Source organism: Motacilla alba, chromosome 3 (assembly GCF_015832195.1).
Source record: "Motacilla alba alba isolate MOTALB_02 chromosome 3, Motacilla_alba_V1.0_pri, whole genome shotgun sequence".
Lineage (NCBI taxonomy): Eukaryota > Metazoa > Chordata > Aves > Passeriformes > Motacillidae > Motacilla > Motacilla alba.
This window is the reverse complement of record NC_052018.1, coordinates 32,877,115-32,898,952: the sequence shown is the minus strand read 5'-3', so window position 1 is coordinate 32,898,952 and position 21,838 is coordinate 32,877,115. Positions and strand designations below refer to the sequence as shown.

The 21,838-nt window shown below is 37.5% G+C and overlaps 1 protein-coding gene across 8 annotated transcripts in view; it reads left to right on the top strand.

Moving 5' to 3' along the window:
* The window catches only part of HMGN3 (high mobility group nucleosomal binding domain 3), a 23,550-nt gene extending 1,712 nt beyond the window's left edge, over positions 1 to 21,838 (top strand). For 2 of the 8 annotated variants that reach the window (XM_038132782.1, XM_038132779.1), the window contains exons 2-6: positions 12,754 to 12,804; positions 16,871 to 16,900; positions 17,552 to 17,599; positions 19,914 to 19,986; positions 20,530 to 21,838. In XM_038132782.1, the coding sequence (XP_037988710.1) occupies positions 12,754 to 12,804; positions 16,871 to 16,900; positions 17,552 to 17,599; positions 19,914 to 19,986; positions 20,530 to 20,543 (216 nt within the window). In that variant the 3' untranslated portion in view covers positions 20,544 to 21,838. The other 6 variants (XM_038132778.1, XM_038132774.1, XM_038132780.1 and 3 more) reach the window with 5 other exon arrangements.

The following is a 21,838-nucleotide window of genomic DNA, read 5'->3' as shown; positions in this document are numbered from 1 at the left end:
TCCATGGGACCCCCCCAACTTTTCAAACCTTGTGAACTTCTTACCCTGTTTACTTTGCTCTTCTGCATTCTTACACTACAGATGTTTCAGGCTGTCCTAAGTGCGGTAGAGTTAAAGATACTCCTGTAGGTTTTTATGGTCTGTTGTGAAATGCTTATTAAGGGAAACTGCCTTTCAGTAGTAAGTCCATAAGGAAATGTCTCATTTCTAGAAGATTATTTAAAATAAGTAATAAAAAGATTGTATATGAGATGAGTTTTAACAGGATAGTAAATTTTATTTTGGTTAGCATTGTATCAGTAAAGGTTTACATTTAAAGATTATATTCAAAGTGTAGGTTTTGGGAACCACTGGTTCCAGGATAAGTGAGTGACTAATGGCTTTGCTTTTTAAGAAAAGTGTAATTGTCTTTTACAATAGTCAGTTTTATCCCAAAATAACATCCACAGAGTGAGAAGTTGGTGATGCAGCAGTAACTGAATAATTACACCAGCCAATTTTGACATGGAGACAAAACCATCACATACAACTAATAGTCAGTTCTTCTCTTAAAATTTCTAACTTGTAAAAAGGCTTCTAACAGGGAAAATTTTGTAAGGAAATAAACATCAAAAGTCAAAATGAGAAATTTTCACTTTTACAAGGGTAGGTAAATATATAATATTGCAGAAAGGGTTTAAATCTACCTGTATCTATTTTTGTGTATCTGTAGTTATCTAAGCTGGCTGGTCCTTTTTTGTTTGCTTTTCTTTTAATCTCTAATGTTTCTCATCTCTGTGTAAACTCAAGTCACTTGCTAAGTCGCTGGCCCTATGTTCATTGTGAATATTATGAACAAAAAAGTGTAAGGTGTCTCCCTTTGTTTAGAGGGCTGTGGCACAGGATATCAGGGTATCCTTACTCATCGCTTGAGGGTCACAGAGAAAAGGAAGAGCATGCTCTGTGTTGAGATGGTGTTAAATACTGTGCTAAGGCAAAAAGGGGTTGAACTCTGGACTGCTCATGTCAGATTTCTGTACCCTTCATCTGTTGTAATAATGTGCTGTGGTATGAACATGGTCTTTCTTAAGAAGAATGGCATGCCGGTGTGGGATAAACCAGAATGCTTGTTGTGGTATTGCTAGAAAGAATGCATTGAAATGGGTTGGGGTGTTTTGTTTTTCAGTTGTCTTTGTGGAATTAGCTCTTGGGTCATATTGACAAACTCTTTGACCTTGAAACTGCCCCAATAAAAATATCTCAGTGTTATCCATAAAAGAATGAAGAGCCATTCTGTACTTGATGACAAGGAGAATTGTGATATGGTCACACACAAGTGCATAAGAAGACATCAAGATGAATGGCACTTATCTTGTGAATGTGCATCATGTCTAAGGAACATTAATAGGTCAGGTGGTGACTTGTTCAATATTGGATGGGGGAGCCTGTCATTTAGTTGGGATTGCACTCCAAAATGACCCAACTTGTTCTTTAATCTGAATATCTGAATCTATGAAATACTACTTGCATCTCACTTGTTGTTTTGAAAACACTTGGAGTTGAATCAGAAATGAGGACTAAGTGCAACTTAAGTCATCTCTTTTTTTTAAATCATTTGCCATCTTTGAATATTGGTATTGTTTCAGAGAATATAAAAAAATACTGTGGTCTAATTAGCCATTTCAGTTGGTTATTTGCTGGTTCCTTGTAGTCAGGAGCGTCCTTTCCGCAGTACAGTTGATGCTGTGAAGATATACTAGGGACCATCTGGGACAGGTTCCTGTTCCACTATGCAAATTCACTTTCTTTAAAGTCAAAGGTACTTGGTTATATTTACTGCTGAAAAGCAAACCTGCTGAGTATTTTGCTTGTAATGCTGCTTCTTTAGCAGAAGTCAGAAGGGACCACATTGTTGTCTTATCATAAGTGCATTTAGTTACATGATCATGCGATTTTTTTTGTGAAACCCTTACTGAGTATTTTGCCAACCAGGTATCTAATGAATGTATTTTCTAACCTTTGGGGTTAAATGCATGTTTTTACAGGTACTAACCTAGAGCTGCTAAATTCTCCTTATGCTTTTTTGTCTGGACCTAAACTAAGTTCTCTTTGTGAAATTCTTCTATGTGTTTAAGTTTTTATTTCTGAAGTGTCATGAATATTCAAAGAGAATATCAACCATATTTATCCACCAATAGGGGAAATGAGGCACAGAAATAAATTGCTTAGTTGTTGGAATGGTCCCTTTATCTTGAATTCTCAAGTTAAGATGTCTGTCCTGGTATTTTATTCCCACTAATAAGCACCTCCTGTACTTTTGAGTGGCACATTTGTTGTTACTTTGCCAAATTTGTCTTCTTGCTTTGTGCTGTGTACATAGAAATTGAGGAACTTGCAATAGTAACCCGTTCTCTAAAATTTTGTTGGAGCAACTTGTATGTGATCAGACAATTGAGTAATGAAGCTGAGGTCCTGCTGGTGACAGCTCTTGTTTGCTTTATCTCTGAATGATCTTGCTGTTGCTCTTTGGTCTGTGGAATTAAGACTAGGTTTGTGCAAAGCATAATAGCAGCTGAGTTTATGTTCATGGTGCAGCAGTATGAAGTATACTCAAATTGTGAGCAGCTCCATTTCACATCCCTTTCCATGTCTTGATGCTTCAGCTGTAATTCACTCTACATCAATGTATACTATATGTAACATACTGGGTTTTTTTCAAAGGTTCTCTTCATTTTGAAGCTATTTGACAGGAAAGAAGCTCCAGTGATGTTGTGGGGACCTGCATCTTCCCAATAAATTGTTTCAGCATTGGGGTGGAAGCTCTTTCTCTGTAGCCAAGCCACTCTTTAGTTTATCCTAGAACACAAGGGAGTCTCTGTTAGCAGTGAGACATAGAAATGGGTAAGTTTCTGTATTTCATTTCACAGTCTGTAGGTGATTATAGAATAGAAAGGAAAAGGGAGTCAGTACCAGATCTAGATGTGTTGGCTGCTGCCCTCTCCCCAGTCCTATTCTGTCCACTTCTTTCTCCAGATTTTTACTTGGACTCACTCTGCCTTCATGCTGACTGCTTTCTTCTTTCTCTCAGTCCATGAGAATTAAAAGCAAAAGTCAGAGCTCTGAAAAAGATAGTTTCTCTTTCCACATTTTTTGGTGGGTCACTCCTAGACCATTCAGTAACTACTGGAAAACAGGCTAAGCAGCAGCAGAAGATGCCCTTCTTTGCATCTGCCACTGACATGCCCCTGACTTTGACAAATTTCTGTCTAATGTGTCAGTAGAGTCCTCAGGTGGACTTCCACTTTCAGCATGCCTTGCAGGGACAGGTGAAATGATTGCTATGCAGAGATGCACTTTAAATTCAAGCAAGATAAACAGAGCGCATATTCCAGAGCATCTTAAAGATTGCAGGGGCCTTGTAGTCGAAAGGAGACGGATGTTTTGCCACTAATAATTTTAGAAATTGCACTGGATTTGTAACTTTTGCAGAATTTTAAACATTGAGGTATTTAAAAGCAATTGAAAACTGCCTAGTTGGCCTACTTCAAGAAGGCCAACAAAGTCAGTTGACCAGACTGACTCAAAGGATCTACATCTTTTGTAAAAACATTAAGCAGAAAAGATCAAAAACTTTTATCTGCTCGTGAAATGCTTGGATACAAAGCAATGTAGCAGTGTTTAGTGGCACTGAAGAAGAAAACATGCTTGAGCAATGCTGCTATGGCACATTGCAGTAAATGAAGTTTACAGGGCTATTAAATACATGCAGCAAATATTTTTTATATTTTATATTAGAGACTCTTTAACTTAGAGCTAATTATGTAATCTTAGCTATTATTATTGTTGTTATTCAGTTATGGCGATTAGAAGGTCATTGACCAAGGATTTAATGATCTAAAATATTTCTGATAATTTTATACCAGTCTGTAAAGATCTGACTCATTTATTAGCAGTTGATGGCAATGTATATAAATTTTCTTCTTAGACTACCCTACAATACAGTTGTACTTAATGGGCAACCTAAAAATTCCAAGGTTTTCACTGAATTGTCAATTAAAATTATTTTTCATGCTTCTTGGGCACATTAGAGCATAGTAGTACAATCTTTATAAGTCATCAACTCTTTATAAGTCATCAACTTCAAAATTGACTAGGTGCATGTAACCTTTCTATATATGGTAGTTCAACACTCAGATGTGGGCAATGTTCTTTTGTGTGCTGGAGTATCAGTATTGTTAAGTTTAAAAAATAAAGAGGCCTTGTGTGTTAATGGAATGTAGTTGTATATGTAAGTAGAATATACCTAAGCATTATTTAGTTTAAGGTTGCTTTTCTTCTGTGCTGCTTGGAAAACTTCACTTTCTCTGCTGTTTTGGACGCAAACAGTAGCTGTGTGTAGGAATGGTGCGTTCAAAGGTGTATCATTCCTTTAGAGAAGCTGTATGAAGTTGAATTTTGATTGACAGGGTTGTAGCATTGTCTTTTGCCTGGAGTGTAAGTAAACTAAATCAAGAGATTTTTCTTGGAAGTTAGCACTTGGTATGATCATCATGGTCACCATCCACTTCCCATTCTTTACCTGCACTAAACTAGCACTGTGATTTATCCCTTGGTCCAGTAGCCAAAGGTGCTTTAATATGCTGGAATTGCCTTTCAGGCCATGACTCTTAAGGCTTGTCTGCTGAACAGGTTTGAGCATGATTTGATGATTTGGACTTTTTTTTGCAAAATTGGCAGTGTGAGACTTCACAGTTTCAACAGCAGTTCAACAGATACTTCAAGCTGGCATATACAGGCCAGAAGCAGAAATTCCAGATGCCCATTCCTGTCCTTATTGTGATTTAACCTGTGGGATATCACATTTGTTTGAGGTAGTTTTTAGGCAGACCTGACTGCTGGTCTGGTTTCCCATACCATGACACAAAGAGTTAAGCTGGAATTGGCAGGAATGATTAGGTGGGGAAGGGCAGAATGCTTCTTAGCAGCAGCCAGGCATTCATCTTTGATTTGATTGTCCCTAACTCAGAGTTTCTAGAGGAGTATTTTTTAATTCATTAGAATAATCAGAGCAACTCGGTGCTCAAATTGTACGCTTGCAGCACCAGAGGGAGGAGGCATCAGGCTTGGATTTTATTTTGTGAGTTTTTACCCCATTGGTGTCTTTGGAGGTTACCAGTTTTTGGAGATACAGGCTCCTGTCTTCCAATAGTAAAGAGTGGGTGTTCTTGGTAACGGTGAAAGCTGCAAATGAAAAATGCTGTGTTCCCTAAGAACGTTGGAATCTGTCTGCAGAAAAGAATTGTATATGTTCCCATCACTGCCAGCTTTGTTGGGTCTGTTGGTATGTTTGCTCATCTCACATAGCTTTCTCCATTGACCTAATGCTACCTGAGTTAATAGTAGCTTCCATTATTGAAAATGAAGATATAAGGACATTTTTAGCTCTGCAGTGTTTTGCTCCTCTCAAGCAGAGTTGTGTCAGTGGTCTGTTTGTGGGAGGAAATCCTCCTTTATCTTTGCTGCATTATTTCTTCCTTATCCCACCTGTGTTCACTTGGAGACATTTTAATTTATTCTTCTTTTGAAGCTGTGTTTTGGTTGCCTGTGAAGCTCTTCATTCTGGCTGTTGTAGTAGAGCAATACTGCTTTTAACCACAGCTGTAATTATGACTGGGATGTGAGAGATGGGTGTTTCTAAGGCTTTGCACCAGTTGTGGTTTTGGTACCTGCTATCATCATCTCAGAGGTTTGATGTTCTGTAGTACCATTTAGCTGAGACAACAACAAAAAAGGTCCTTTTTCTAGATTATTGTGGGTTTTGTCACTGTAATATCCTCAGGTAGAAGAGGAATTAAACACCTTTCAGTCCTTCATAGTATTTTTGTTTGTCAGAGGTGGCTATTTTAGGGAGTCAGTTGTTATTGAAAGTAATTATCTAAATGTAATTTCTATTTTTAGGTGGGTTTTTTTTTTCAGATGTACTGTGTGCTAGTTTTACTTTGCAAATCTGATCAGTTCTATTTAAATACAGATTTTGGAACATAATCTTGAGGGTTTTAAAAATTGCCTCTATATGTAGACTTGGATGAGTTCAGCAGCTTCATCTCACTTGCAGAACTGTCATCAGCCTTGAAAGTTAGAGAAGTAATATTAGGGACTGGATTTAATCCATCTTTTTTTTTTTTTTAATCTGCCTTTTTATTTTATAGTGGCAGTAAAATGGTTAAGCAAATATAGAGACAAGAATCTACTCACTACTTAGCTGAATTTTCACATCTGGTGTTCAGGGGTAGCTGAACAATTTCAAATGCTCAGTGCTTTCTGCTCCCATGGCTGATCTGTATTTTTCAAAATGCAGCTGATTACTTCACTGTCTGAAAAGTGAACTGTATGTCTAATTTTAAATTACAATGCCATATATTTTTTTAAAGTCTGAGCCTCTAAAAACTGCTCTTACTTTTTCACTTTGCCATAGGTAGATGTCATGTTCAAAAACTGACTTCAGGGAAGAAAAGCTTGGAAGGAAAAATGAAAGCCAAACCAGTTGTGAGATTTTTTTTAAATGTCCTATCAAATATGCAGTGTGTTTTCAAAATGAATTTTGCAAAAAAGTAATGCATTTTCAATTATATTTGTCAGCCTTTGACCCTCTTTTCAGTGGGAATAGCAGAACCTCAATCTACAATGAAGGAATTTCCTCTTCTGGAAAAGCACTTATTCTGTCTGGTTTTGGTTATCTGGAAATACCCCAGTTCTAATTTGATTTGCTGTCTTGTCTGGAAGCGCATAAAGCTTACAGGAGTCACCTGTCTTAAGAATTAAGGAATTTAATAAAATGCATTTTCTGCACGTACTGATTTTATTTATTGCCAGGCTTTTTGTATTCCTATTTTCTTGTATATTTTTTGAAAATGCATTGCATGTCAACAAGTCACTCTGCTTGGCTTAAATCTTTAAGCAGGAGTGGAAACCTTGATCAAGAAGTGTTTCCCCTGATTTTTCCCAATTAACATGTAATTAGCATATTAATACAAGGGATATTAATGCTTGTCTTTAAATTTAAACCTTTAAGTAGCATTCATCTTTTCAGAGCTTTATGATCTTGACATTCTCCCCCAAAGAATTAGAAAATTAGGTATTCTGCTCTTAATAGATTTAAGATGGAGGGATTTGAATTCTAAAAATGACATTTTATACTATTGTAATAATTATTAACAAAAATATTAAAATATGATGTACTTAAATAAAAAATACTTAAGCAACATGGAGTTTTGTGTAGTTGGTTTTGTTTGTTTTGAGGTTTTTTTTGTGAAAGACTTATTTACATGGCTGTACAAGAAAACCCAACCTCATTTCTTGGAAGAGAGCAAGACAGATATAATTTTGGATAAGTATTTTAAAAATCCAGCCTGCCACTAAAACAGTTTTACGCTGCACTTCTCTTGTGGTTCTGGCAGAATTTTTTTTTTTTTTTTTTTTGAGTAGCAGCATGCGTAGTTTTTTTGTCATCCAGGGTCAGACTCAGGTAGGAAAAAGAAATGAAGCTGTGTCATATGAAGACTACCTGATTTCTTAAAGCATTTTTTAGGGGGAATTAATTTTACTTGCAAAGCTAATTCATGTTGGCTTGGCAGTGAGCACTGTTCTATCCTCTGAAAACAGATCAAAGAACTAGTTGTAAACAAAGGTTAATGATAAGATGCTGGAAGAGCTAAATGAGGAAACAATAGTTAGAAGGGTATTGCAGGAGTTGGTTGGTGTTAAATTAGTCAACATATAGTTTTCATTAATCTAAACCAAGAAATAAATAGCATTTTAATTACACTTATGAACTAGCTCAAAATTCAGAGCTGCTCTGAGGATAAATAATTAGAAGATGTAGCATGTATGGGGAAACCATTCATGGCACTAAATTTAGTCTAATGCATAGTTAAAAACAAATGAGGAGTAGAAAAATTTCGGGGAAACAGTGCAATAAACCCTGAAAAAGACTTCAGACTTGATACATCTGCTCCTCTTGCAACATGGTTTTTTTAGTTTTTTTTTCCCCAAGCTTTCACCTTATTTTGGTTGGTGAAAAAAATTGTAGGAGGAACGACCAAAAGCATTACATCATGGAAATTGCAGCTGCAAGAGTGAGCCAGGAAATCTATGGGCAAATCCCCTTGCAGGCAGCGTATCAAGATGTGGCTGAACCAAACAGCTTGCAAAGAAGGGAGGAAATGCTATTCAGAATGCTCATGTGCTAGGACAGTTAGGGCTCTCTGTCTTTCTGATTTCTAGCTTCTTAATGTGGTAGTTAGAATGAAATTTGCATCTACTTTTTTTGTTTGTTTTGTTTTCATGGGGGTATGAAAGGACTAATTTCTCTCCCATCAGAGCCAAGGTGTTGAGTTTCGGCTTGTAATAAAATCTTTCAGAGAATGAACCATCTATTTAATTTTATACCGACCTTCTACTGACTGTTACTTCTCACCTATTTTTTTTCTCATTTTTCAGGCTTTTTAATGTACTTCTTTATAATAAATCCATTCATAATAGTGCAAACAAAATAGTCATCCAGAAGCTGGACATTGCAATTTCAAATGCATATCTTTGGATCACTCAAAAGACATCAGTAGCTTCACTGCTTTGGGTTACTGTATTCTCATTATATACTGCTTATATTTCAGGGTTTTGGTGTAAAAAAAATGAAGCTTTATGTTTCTTTTGTACCGAGTAGCCTTTCCTTAAGAACAGTAAAAACAGGAAATTGACCTGTATTTTTTATTAAATGTTTACTTAAAACAGTTGTCTCGTTTTCTCTTTTCAACATAAAAGTTCTGTAATGATGTTGGCATTGCAGATACTGCAGTATTGGTTTGGTGTGTGGAAACACTGGTTCTTATTATGTCTACTTCACAGCTGGTGAAAGAGTTGTGTATACAAATAATGCTAATACTCCTTCAGGGTTTTTTTAGCATTCTCTACCATCTATTAATACTATTTTGTTTTTTCCAATCCACTCAAAATAATTTTCTAGATTGCTCTTAAAAATAGCTGGGGTAGAGGCAAGTGGGAAAAAAAAAGCCAATTGCTGATAGACAGTCGTATGGTTTGAAAGTTATACAGCTGTGACAGATCTTGCAAAGCTTAGCTACAGCTTAAGTTGCAATCTTATTGCCAATATTTGGTGCTAATTGAGACGTGACACAATGTGTGGTCATCTGAACCTAAAACTTGCTTGTAGTTCAAATGTCAAAAGCATATTTAGAGATAGCCAGTCATCTTCTTTCCTTGTGTGTACCTCCATGAGGGAAAAAGAAATCACTGTTGTCTGTGTCCTTAATTTCCTTTTATATTTTGTCTCTTGTAGGCATCCATACAGTATCACACACAGCAGGCCTATAGGGACTACTTTATAAATATAATACAGACATATGATGGAGTACAGCTGAAGAATTACTGAGGCTGGAGTGCTGCCCTTGTCAATTGGTTCAGTGCTTGTATTGTTCTTGGATTTTGCAGCACAAAACTTGCAGTGTGGGTATTCCTGCTCCTGACTGGTTTGTGATATACAGCACAGTATCCAGGGTGCATTTTAATGTGGCTGGGGTGTCATGTGAAGTATGGTGAGCCATCGCATTAGGTCATGAGGAAAAATGTGCCAAGGGGAGGGGTTACTTGGTACATTTTGTTGCCTTGAAACCAGAGGTTCTTCAGTAGTTTGTCACTAGGACAAAAAATGGGGGAAGGGTTCCTGCGGAAGAGTTAAGGGAAAAAGCTTTAAGGTTTTGGTGGTATCTACATAAAAGTCCTGTGACTCCAGATAGGAGTGCAGACAGTCTCTGCTTGTGGCATGCCAAGTTCTTTGGGAACTATGCTTGGCTCAAATCCATTTTGTATAAATCTCTCTTTTCCCTGGGGAGAGGAGAAAGTATTGCAAACACTGGTATGAAGAACCACATCAGCTGGGACTCATCAGAACTCATAGAGGGGAAAATAAGTTTCTGTTCCTTTTTTAACAAATATGTTGTAGCCACATCTGACATGTATATTTTTTTGGTATGTATATCAGCTGCAATACGTAGAGTAGATGGAGTCCCAGGCTGCCTGCAGCTGCCCCGTGCCACTGCATTCTTGTCTGTTGTACTGGCTCAATTGTTTGTGCAGCTGTGCAGTAAAATGATTCTGCTGGAGCAGGGAAGACTATATATTTATAATTTGTCTATATATTATAGTATTTATGCATTTGTTTAGGCAGAAGGCCATTTTTCAGCTGGATCAATTACCTTACTCCTGACATGGCCTGCCACACAGCTCTGCCAGCATAGTGGGGAGCCAGGGCTGGGAGGCTGAGCCCAGCCGCCAAAGGCCTGGACTTGCAGTGATTGCAGAGAGGAGGGAGCGGGTCGGAAATGGAAATGAGAGCATGTCAGAACCCCTTGCTGCTTATTCGCACCTCTGAAATTACTGTTATTCTCCATGGAGAAAAGTTACGTGGCCTTCAGAATTGCTGTTGGATTTTCTAACTTGGGAGGGCTGGGAGAGCCCAATGCTGGGCTCATTAATTATCTAACTTAATTGAAATACGTTATGTAATATATCACAGTAGTTAGTATACAGAGGTTGTGGTTGCATTAAGAGTATTTTAATGTGATTTTTTCCTCCTGTGGTTAGCCTCATGAGCAGTTTTTAAAATCTGTTGTCTAGCAGTAGTATCGGCATCTAAAATCAGACTGCCCTGTCAATCAGAAATGTGGGAGAACCCTCTTTCGTAAGTATTAAAGAGAATGGGGTTAATTACTATGTGTTAACTGTGCAGTGTTGCAGGTGGAGAGTTAGCTCTTGTGCAATTCCTGCAAGGCTATTGGCATGTGGCAGTGCCATCTTGGGATGATTTAGCCCTCTCTCAAACCTCTGTGATTCCTAAAAGTGAAGCAGGGTAAAAAAGCCTGATTGTGGAGTGTCAGTCAACTTCATTTAGCTTATGAAGAGTTTTTTAGCTTGGCTTCCAAAGGAAATGGATCATGCCATCTTTCTGCCATCCCTACCCCTGTAAATCTAAAGTCTCTTGACCACTGCTAGGAAAATATTATAAAATCTCAGAGAATTTCTATATTAGTAGGTTCTGCCAAGGACAGGAAGGATGCTATCTGAGTTCCCTCTTGGGAAAAGGGTGCAGCGAGTTTGTTAGAATTGAGAAAATTCATATGGGAGAAACATCTTATGAACTAATGGACAACAAAAAAGCTCTACCCAGACCATATCCTGTATTGAGAGTCGAAGAGCAAAGTTGTAGAACACAGGACTTTGTTACTGACCAGAATAGTGGAATAGCTTGTTTTTGTTTTCTTTCTGACTTCTGATGCTCCCAGCATCACAACATCAAGCTGTAGTAACTCCTTGGTAACCAAACTGAAAGACTTTGAGAAATGCAAACCTGGAACAATCCTGCAGGTGACTGGTGAGGCTGCAGTTGCATAGGGAACAGTCAGGCTCCATTTTGGATGCCTGCCTGTTGCTATTCTGAGTTGCTCTACGCTGTGCGATGCTGCTTAACTTCCTGCTGTTTTCAAGCTACTTACATGATCAGTCCTCGGCTTTTTTTTAAAGCAGCTGCTCTTGTGGCATGCCTCCTTTCTGTCGGGAGAGTGCACAGTAACAAAGCCACGTTTTATTCCCTGGTGGGGGGATGTCTTTCTCTAAGTATGTTAGAGCCCAGTGCCAGGAGAAGGCACTGGTCAACTGCTGCAAATGAGCCAGTCATTTTCTCTGCTCCAAACCACAGCTTTCTAACTCCGAGACATCTTGTGTCAAAATCTGTGAGGAAGTTTGAATTAAGATTGAAATGAAAAGAAAAGGGAAAAGATAACTAGCCTGCTTCCTTACTGATTGAAAATAAAACAACCACCAGATTGCCTTCTCTGCTTCCTGTAAAATGCCTTTTTGAAATATGCCGTTCTTGTAGCTCTCTTCTAACTGCTGCTGCTCGCTCTTTATCCAGGAGTTGCTTGCTCCTACCTAGAAACACAAATGTTTGCAAAATGTGAAGTTACGCATCTTGAGTTGTAAACAAAAGAGAAGCTTGATTTTTACCTGCCCTGCCTTCTTTAATTTAACCAACCTTTCTGTAGTACCTATGCAAGATTAGTTTTACAACATTCAATTTGATACTTTGTTCTTGAGAAGATGCATGTTTGCCCCAAACTTTCCTGTCAATATCTCAGTATTTTACTGATTTATGCTCTTTTGATGGAGGAGGTGAGATATGATGTAAGGATACTTTTAAAACTTTCAGCTGAGTGAGGCTGAGAGGAAAAAGGAGTAAGGAGGTAAAGAAATAATTCATTTCAGTAATGCTGTGGTTTTTTTGGTTCATCTCACTGCATCTTATAACAGGCTAAATTCATGTTTTGGAAAAAAAAGTGTTAAATTTCTTGGGGATTTCAAAAGCTGTCATAGAACAAACCTCAGATTTCCAGTTTCTACTGTTGTCCTTCCAACAGCTGATGAGATGGAGCTTCCACTGGAGCCTGTGGATGCTTTAGTTAGTGGTCTGAGGGGTGATGAGTGATATGATATGTATGTACCTGGTGCTCAGTCCTCGGTTGGTTTTGGTAAAGAAACTGGTTTGAGTGCAGTGCTGCTTGTACATACAAATGCAGATTTGTCAGGCTGCTTTAAGTTGTTGCAAATGAAAGAGCAGTCAGTCTTCACCATAATCTTTGTTTTACTGTTGTCTGCGTGCTTTTAAGTCTGTAATAAAAACACTGATTTAATATTTTGTTTCAGTCTCCAGAGGGTGCTGAAGGCAAGGATGCAGCAAAAGTAACTAAACAAGAGGCAAGTATATATATATTTAATTTGTTTTGGCACTTAATTATTTAATTGGAGATCTGCAGTCATGTATATCACAAGGTGAGCTGTTATCAGTGGGAATAAAGACAGTAAACCACATTTGTACCCTGTCTGGCTTGATTTCATCTTGGTGTACTCAGGATTTGTACAACTTATTAGAATACCAAATAAATTTGAGAAAGTTTTAGGGTTTTCATAGACAAACTCTGGTGGATCTTGTGGTAGTAGAGTAGTATATTACTGCCTGGAACTGTTGCTCTGTCTCTAGTGGGTTGGCAGAAGAGGGTTAATGCACACACCTCAGCCAGTCTACTTCAAAACTATTCTTAGCTTAAGTGACTGATGGGAGGGTGTCTTGAATTAAGATACTAGACTCTAAACTGGAGCAGCTGACACATTTGTGTGTTTTCTTTGACTGGATTTGTTTAAAGGACACAGTACATTCTGTTAGAGAAGACAGCTGGTGATATCTTGGTGTCTACTATAATGTTCACTATTTTGTCAAAGCCCTTAATGTGAGTTTAAAAAACAGGTAAAGAATTATGAGAATTTGTTCTCTTAGGTTGCCTTCTTTTGTGGCAGACAAACTTAAACCAGGACCTTGAGAAGAATGGGGGAATATTTAGTTGCTCTCTTTGTAAATCTTGGAGCATATTTGATTAGGAAAAAAGCAAGTAAACAAATGGCATGTCTATAGTTTACTTGCATGTAAAGAGCACTTCTTCGTAAGGTTCCCCAAGCAGGGTCTTAAAGAAAATAGCTAGCGTTGAAGATCTTTCTAAGAATTTCTAACACATAAACTTATGACAAGAGAATGGAGGAGTGAAAGTTAATTTTCATAAAGGAGGAGATTATCAGTGGAGTATTGGATTTTTTTTCTTTTGGGCTTTTGCTGCTGAATATATTTGTTAATGATTTCTAGGGGAAAAGGCATGAAAGAATTTACAAAGTTTGCTGTAGTCTACAAAAAATTGTCAGAGTAGTCAGAAGTGAGAGAGGCTGAGGAGGCTGTTATGTCATTGACAAATAACCAAGCGATAAAATATTAAAAGAAATTCAATATGGAGAAATGCAAATTATTACACAGGGAGGGGAAGACCCAGTGGTGGTCACAAAGCTGTTAATCAGGGGAGAGATTGAAAATTGCAGTGAATAGTTACTAGAAAATGTCAGTATTTCTAAACAGAAAGTAACTAGAACATAGGAAAAAATGCCAGAGGACAGAGTAAGCATCAGTGTACCTACCACAAGATTAATTTTTATGCTCTCAGATAAGGGAGTACTAAATACTCTCCCTTATAAGAGGCCATGATAGAATTAAAAACATTCCAAGTACAGTGGGACAAATAGAGGATGTACAGCAGTTTTAAAAAAAGGGTAAACAACCCAAACTAAAAAACCAAACAACACAGTTTTTCTAGGATTCTTCATCTCTTATCTAATGGAGTTGTGATAAAATAATTAGTAACACAAAGAAAGGTAGTTAGGGAATTACTCTTCATGGAAGCTGTAAACAGGAGGAATCTAATGGAAGTAAGAGGGCAAGAAGTTAAAAGGACAGACAGCAGAGGGGGAACATTTTGCTTTTTGTTTTGCACACGGTGAATAATCCCATTATGGAACTCATTGGCATGGGATGTTATGGAAACTGAAAGTGTAAATGACTACTATGTTATTAAACAGATTTATCTAGAAAATAACCCCCGGGGACTATTTAAACACATGATGTGTGTATGATATCCAGGTTGGAAAGTTGGCAACTTCAGATTGCCAGAAGCTGGCTCAGTGGGAGAGTGCAAAGAGTTGTTCTGTCTGCTCCTTTTCATAGACTCTTTCCATAGATGTTTGCTAGTGGGCCAGTGTCAAACAGACTCTTGGGTGAGCTGCTAATTTCTGAGTTAGTACAGCTGTTTGGAGGGGACAGAGGTCCCCAAAGCACATGAAAATATGAGCTTTTCTGACTTGGCTCTAGTTCCCTCCTTATAATCGGATAACACAAAAATACATACAAACTCCAAATGAGAATCAAAATTATTTAGCTGTCAAGCATTTTTGAAGACCTTATGGTTTATGCTGACTTTCTTATGTCAAACAAGTCATAAGGAAGTCAGGAGGTAGGGGAGAGAATTACAACTTATCTAAATCAGCTTACTATCCTTTAAAAAGTAGATGCTAGCAGAACATTTCCTAAATTTCCTGGACAGTTCCTAAATGTTAAAGGGATAGAAATAATTGGTTAAGGAAGCAGATTTGTAAAAGATGATAGCTTGAGTTGGAGGTTCTTTGATTACCTGACCAACTGAGATGTTTTGTTTATCCTGTTGCAAAATAAAGGTAGGCTGCTTCTTTAGTGGCTGATATGCTAAATTGCCAAGAAAAGAGAGGTTTACCTTTTTGCTGTTAATGATGCATAAATATTTCATAGCTGAAAATATCTTTAGGTATTTTTTTTGACTTCTATTTTGCTGGATGCAGATTTGAACTATTCACTGCTGCTTTCCACTAAGAATTCTTGAATGGCTCCAATGAACACAAATTACAGCATTCTTCAGATATTAACAAGGGCTTTTTCCTGTTGCAGGATGTGCCGAGCCATGTTTTTTCAGCTCAGCCTAAATGCTTAATGTGTAATTGAAAGTATTTTTATTCTCTTTTTAAGCTGAGTTATGTTGGATATTTGTTGCAGTTTAGTTGTCCCTTTAATTTGGGCACAGGTGCAATTCTAGTTTTATGAGTAGACCAGAGTTCAGCTCAGTTTATTAACCATGCTGTGTAACTGGGTGAATCTGTTTTAATTAATAAAAAAATTATTTGTGAACAAACCAACAAGCTAACAAGTATTTTTGAGACTTCAGTAATAAATTTATGACAAAAAGCAGGATGAAATAAAATCTAATAGGGAAAGTATGTTGAAGTGATAAAGAAAGCTAGAGAGAAGCAGTACCCCTGGCTCAAGTCATTCTTTTTGAGATTTGTGTTTAAATAGAAGAAATAATTTCTCTCTCTCATCCTGCAGCTGTCTTTGTGCACCTGGACTCTCTGAGCAAGTGTGTGGAGAACTGAGGAAGTGGAAGGACTTAGTTTCATGTTTTGAAATTTTAGCGCTCTGATGTCCTCTAGAGAAGGATGTTAACTTTATTCAGCTGTTAATCAGATGGGATTTGTGCCCACTATTACAAGTAACATCTGCTAGATTGTAAAAACATCATGCTAAGTGTGTCTGAAAAAGGTTCAGTCCTTTGCACAGGTAGTCAAGTTTACTGGGTTTGTGAACCTTTCACAGACCAGGAAGGGACTCAGAAGTAGTTGTAAAAAGGGTGTGTGTGTGTGAGGTATTAAACTGTGTGGAGCTTTTGATGCCTTAGAATTTTAGCTTTTATATTTTTCATATATTTGTAATCCTGCAGTTCTTTAGTGTGTAGCCCTATACTCCTTATAGGGTGTTAGCTACTACTTTCCCATTTTGGTCAGAATAAACAATTCCTCTCTAAGCCTGGAAATCAAGGACGCCTCACTGTCTCAGGCCCAGAGAAATGTAAACAAAACTGAGTTGGGAAGGAGCAAACTTGGAGTAAATTACTTCATTACCTGAAGCTGTAATTGGAAAATTAACCCCCAATATGCAAATGAACCAGGCCTATAAAGGTATGAAAACCCCTGACCTGTCATCCACTTTGGGTGTAGCCCCTGGGGGAATTTTTGTCTGCCCGAAATATACCTGAACGCCTTCAATAAATATAATGGCTTTTTATTCCCTTCATTTTGTTTGACTTCTCTTTTTAGGTAGTCCCAAGGAGGCATCAGTTTTGATGGTATAATTCCTGCACAACTTCTATTTCTAACTTTCACATCACTCTGTCCCTTTAGAATTTTGAGTGTCCAAGGTCAGGAAGACGTGAATTGTGTTTCGCAATAGACACATATTTTGATAGATGCGTATTTTATGCTGTCCTATGGAATGACTGATACCATGTTGCTTTGGATACTTTTTCCTGTAAGCCTGTTAAAATGTTCTTTTTTTTTCTTCTTTTTTTTTTTTTTTCCCCTGTAGCCCACAAGACGATCAGCAAGACTGTCAGCTGTAAGTATGTATAGTACCTCCTGGTATATTCTTTTCTAAGCGCATATGGTTTCTCAGACCAAACAAATTTTTTACATTTCACTTGATTCAATTTTTATTCTTGCCAAGGGGTATTTAAGAACTCTAGCAATGAAGTTATCTTTGTTTTCTTGGTTTCAGGTTTTCAGGTTGTTCTGACAAAACATATATTTCACCACTTCAGTGCAAAACTGTCTGTTAGGTGCAGTATTGGCTTTATTTCATTTTGCAGGCTGATGTCAGTTGTGGAAATGCAGCTATACTTCTCTGGAAAGGAGAAGGAGCTGTGTTTCAAGGACTTCATTTGATGCCACTGCTAGTACTTGGTTTTAGTTCCTCTTCTCTGTTAGAATATAGCTGATGGGGTTGTTTTTAATAGTTATTACTAATCTCCGTGTTTTACTTGTAGAGTGACCCCCAAATTACTTTCATTTCTAGATGAGTGAGCTAATGCAAACAGGTGTGTACAGAGATGAGGTGCATTTGTGCAGTAGGGTTTTTCCAACTTTTTCTAGATGCTTACTATTGAGCAGGAAGTAAGGGAAGGTGTAGGGTGGGGGGGAAGCAGGGTGTGGAGGAGGCTGGCTTCTGGTGGTGTGTCTAACATGTTGTGCAACTAAAAATGTTTTATAGAAACCTGCTCCACCAAAACCTGAACCCAAACCAAGGAAAACAGCAAAGGTAAATACTCCTTCTTTTTAGTTACCATCGTTTTAGCCAATAGTAAGCAAGCATACTCCTTCTTTATGTTGCACACAGTTCAATTCACAGCATTTTTTTGAGGCATGGGCTTCCCTGCCCTCTCTGCAGCTCCCTGCCTCCCCTCCCTGGAAAAAAAAACGCAAATTAGATCATTCTTTTCTTTTTGTTCTACCCCTTCCTGGCCTCATTACTGGCCCAAAGAAAATGTCTTGCCTGTTTGATATGCAGACCATGTTAGTTTGTAGTGAATTGCTAGTTTAAGAAGAATTTTTACCTTTACTACACCTTTCCTGAAAAGTACAGGCTTGGTTTAGTAAACTCTTACTGAGACCTAGCAATTTCTACAAAAAGCACTTGAGATTACTCTGTATCATTCTGTTTCCTTGTCTAGAGGTGCAGTACTTCATTTTGTACTGAGAAACTCTTATCTGTTCTTGAAGCCTGGCTGCTGCTGAGAATGCACAATTATAATTAAAGGTGAAATTAAATATATTTAAATTGAATGGTTTGGGTTTTCTGGGCCAGTTACAGTCAAATTAAAATCTTATTAGTGTTTGAAATACCTTTTCAGGATTTTTGCATATAAATCATGTACTTCAGAAACTGTAGATTTATTTGTGCCTAAGGGGAATGTTGAATAAGAGCAATTGCTTTACTGGGGAGAAAAATCCCCCACGCTGGACACTGAGTCTAGCACTCCTCACACTTCCATTTTTCAAGTCCTTTTATTGTCATCTCATTTGGACAAGTGCCAGGATACAGAGTCCACATGTGAAAGTAAAACTCTGACGTTAAACACTGTTTGATTTATCATATAAAATTACTAGTAGTCTTGCTGAGTCCATCCTGCTCCCTTCTTAAAAAAAGTATTAATAAAGAAGGGAACGTGATAGCTTCTGTAGCTTCACATACCTGTGGGATGAGCTCGGTGTCATGGACCCAGTCTAAGTTGTGTGAGAGACATTTGAAGCTTATTTTGGGTGACTTAAATCCTTTATGATATTACTGTAAGTAACTTTTTAATACAGTAATCTTTTTTTTCCAAACCTTAACTGGATCACATTTTCAGTAGTATATTTATCTTAGTCTCAACAGAAAACAGCAAGTGTGTACTCTGAACTTGCTATTAAATAATGAAAGATAGTGCAGATTTAAGATCATTTTTATTGCTAAAAGCTTGCATTTTATGAATTTGCTAAGTCAACTCCTTAGTTTGTTCTTTAGTAGGTGAAGAGTTATAACTGTGCTCGTCCCAACTGTAAGCTTCCAAATTAAGCTGTTATGTGACATTGAAGCTGAGGGGTGGAAGGAGTAATTCAGGCTGCCCTGGAACTGGGATTACTGGTGCTCTCTCCTCACTGTCCCACTCCTGTATGGGCATCAGTGGGGAAAGGTAGTAAATGAAGAAAGGCAGACATTTATATCCCTGTTCACAGCTACTGTTGCCATTTGCATGGAGAATTTGGAGCAAATGCTTGCATGAGAGATATCCAGTGTTTATCAGAACTACTTTAAATTCTGAAGTAAAATAGTACATGCAATACCATTTAAATTTTATCCTATTCCACTTTAAATACTTAATCTATGTCTGTGCTAACCTGTAGGTCACAAACATAAATAAGTACATAGAGAAAGGATTTATAAGAAAATACTGGACTTCAACATAGAAATTAAGAGCAAATCTCAAAATGAAATTGTGGCTGTTAGAATAGTTCCTTTTGATAAATTCTTTGCTTTGTGTTGCTGCAGATGGACTTTTATCAGTTTGCCTCCCTAGTATGTTGGCTGGTTCTTTCGTTGACATGGAATGACCATCACAGATGTTATCAAAGTAACAAAAGGACAGCTAACAAAAAAGCTTAATTTTTAAAATCTAATTTAATATTTTATATTAATTGAAAGTGTAGTGCTGTAGTTATGCAAACAGCGTGGTGTTTGTGTTTGGCTGAATAAGCTTTCAATATACTGTAATTGTGTTTGTTCACACAGATATCCTGTATATACCTCATAGGACAGCTCTACCAAAGTAGTCTGGCAGGGTTTTGTATCCCTGGAAAAATTAGCGGAAAAACTAAAGAAGCAGACACCACCATTTTCTAGAAATGTTGAGCATCTATGTAACTTATGTGGGTTTACAGTTTCCAGGTAGCCTTTAGATGGTTTTCTGTTTCAGTCCAGCGCATGAAGCTTGCCAGGACTTGCTGTTTAGTTCATGTGAAAGTTGTTTTGATAAAGATGCAGGGTTCTGGCTACTCATACAATGTCTATGGCCATGTTTTTAATCTTCTGTCAGAAGGAACCTGGAACAAAGGCCAGCAAAGGTGCTAAAGGGAAGAAGGATGAAAAGCAAGAAGCTGCAAAGGAAGGTACTACACCATCTGAAAATGGTGAAAATAAAGCTGAAGAGGTACTTTCCACACATACCTCCTGCTGATTGAATCAGTGTTTTTAATTATTCAGCCTTTCAGACCTTGTTAGCATGTTCATAATGTTTCTTTTTATTGCCCATAATGTTATTGCAGATTCTCATCTCGCTCAACTGTTAGTGTTTCAACATCCAGAGGTGCCCCACCCAGCACACTGTCAGTAAAAGGGCAGATTGAAACAGTGAAAGTTAAGGGTGCGGTAGAGCATTCAGCATGTGTGCAGTGAATAGGAACAGGTGGTAGTGTGGTGCTTTTCAGTGTGAACGATGGAAGCTGACAGGTAAGGCTTGTATTGCTTTTGAAAAGCTGGGACCCATGAATTGAGAAAAGTGTGTGACTGTAACTGTTCTGGCTGTGTAGATGTCCTATGGACACAGGTTTGGAGCTGTTGCAAGAAATCCAAGGAGTAAGGATAGCTTGGGTGTTTAGGTACCTAATAGCATTTCACTATAGTAATTTAGTTTCTTTCTTTCTTCTCCACAGGCTCAGAAAACTGAATCTGTAGGTGACAAGAATGAATGAAATACCATGAAAATTTTGGGTTGATTTTATGTACCTCTTGGACAACTTTTAAAAGATATTTTTATCAAGTATTTTGTAAATGCTAATTTTTTTAGGACTATGATAGTTGACATATTAAACTGTATATGAACATTTCCCTTCTCATAACAGTGCTTTTAGAAATTCCCATTGTTGCCAAGTAATATAAATATCAACTTAATATTGCAAGGTATGTGTAAAATTGGATCAGCATTCCATACACTTGCTTAAAGAAATTATGTCTTGTGCATATGGTGATGTTTTTACTGTGTGTATTGGAATTTTTCATGCAGTTTTTCTAGAGCAATAATCAGTGGTGCTTTTGTACTTAGGTTTTATGTGATTTTAATGAAACATGGATAGATGTGGCCACCTGCTGACTATTTTGGGTTCTTTTAATGGATTAAAATAAAAGGTCTCCTTGCCCGCAAAACTAAAGACTCCTAATGTTTTCTCTTAATTTGAAGAATGCCGTACTCACATCTTTGACTGTTACAAGGAAGACTAAATGATTTAGTAACAGTTGTTTTGCATGCAGTGTGTTTGCTTTTTTTTTGCTGATGTTTGGTTAAAAACCACTCACACAGGAGCAGCAAACTGGGATTTTCAGTGGCCTACAGTTTAGGGGACTTACAGATAGATTCTTCATAGATACATTCATCAGATACACTGTCACATGGTGAGTAGAGCTGCCATACTCTGACAGGATTTTGTGTCTTCAGTGAGCTATCAGTATAGAACAAATTGCTTGATAGAGGTGTACAGTAATTTAAAAGTAGCTTTGTTTCTCCCCACTCTCTTTTCATTAATGTGCACTGTAGTCTATGGAAACCTTTCTTTCTATCTGTAGCCTCAAATTTAATATAAATAGTAATTACTGTTCTTCAGCTGAGGACAGTTGTTAATACATTGAAATCGCTGTTAAACAGTGCTATATATTTGGTACCTGGTGGAAGTGGAACAATGAAAGCTGATTTTGAGGTAATTGTGGTGATGTGGTGGATTAGCTAATTTTTTTTTAGTGTCCATGTTTCAACTCTGCAGCTCATTCTAAGTACCTTTTATGATTTTTCTCCTTCTCTTTTCTCCAGGGGTCCTGGTGTTTCTATTGTTACTTCTGGGATGGGAGGGGTGAAACAAAAGATGTTCCCTGTTCTTCAGTAGCATTGATTTGTATTGCTCAAGTGGTAGCCATTATGTCTGAGGATACCTTTTGTTTGTTTTAGTCAATAAATAAATTACTGTTGCCTGA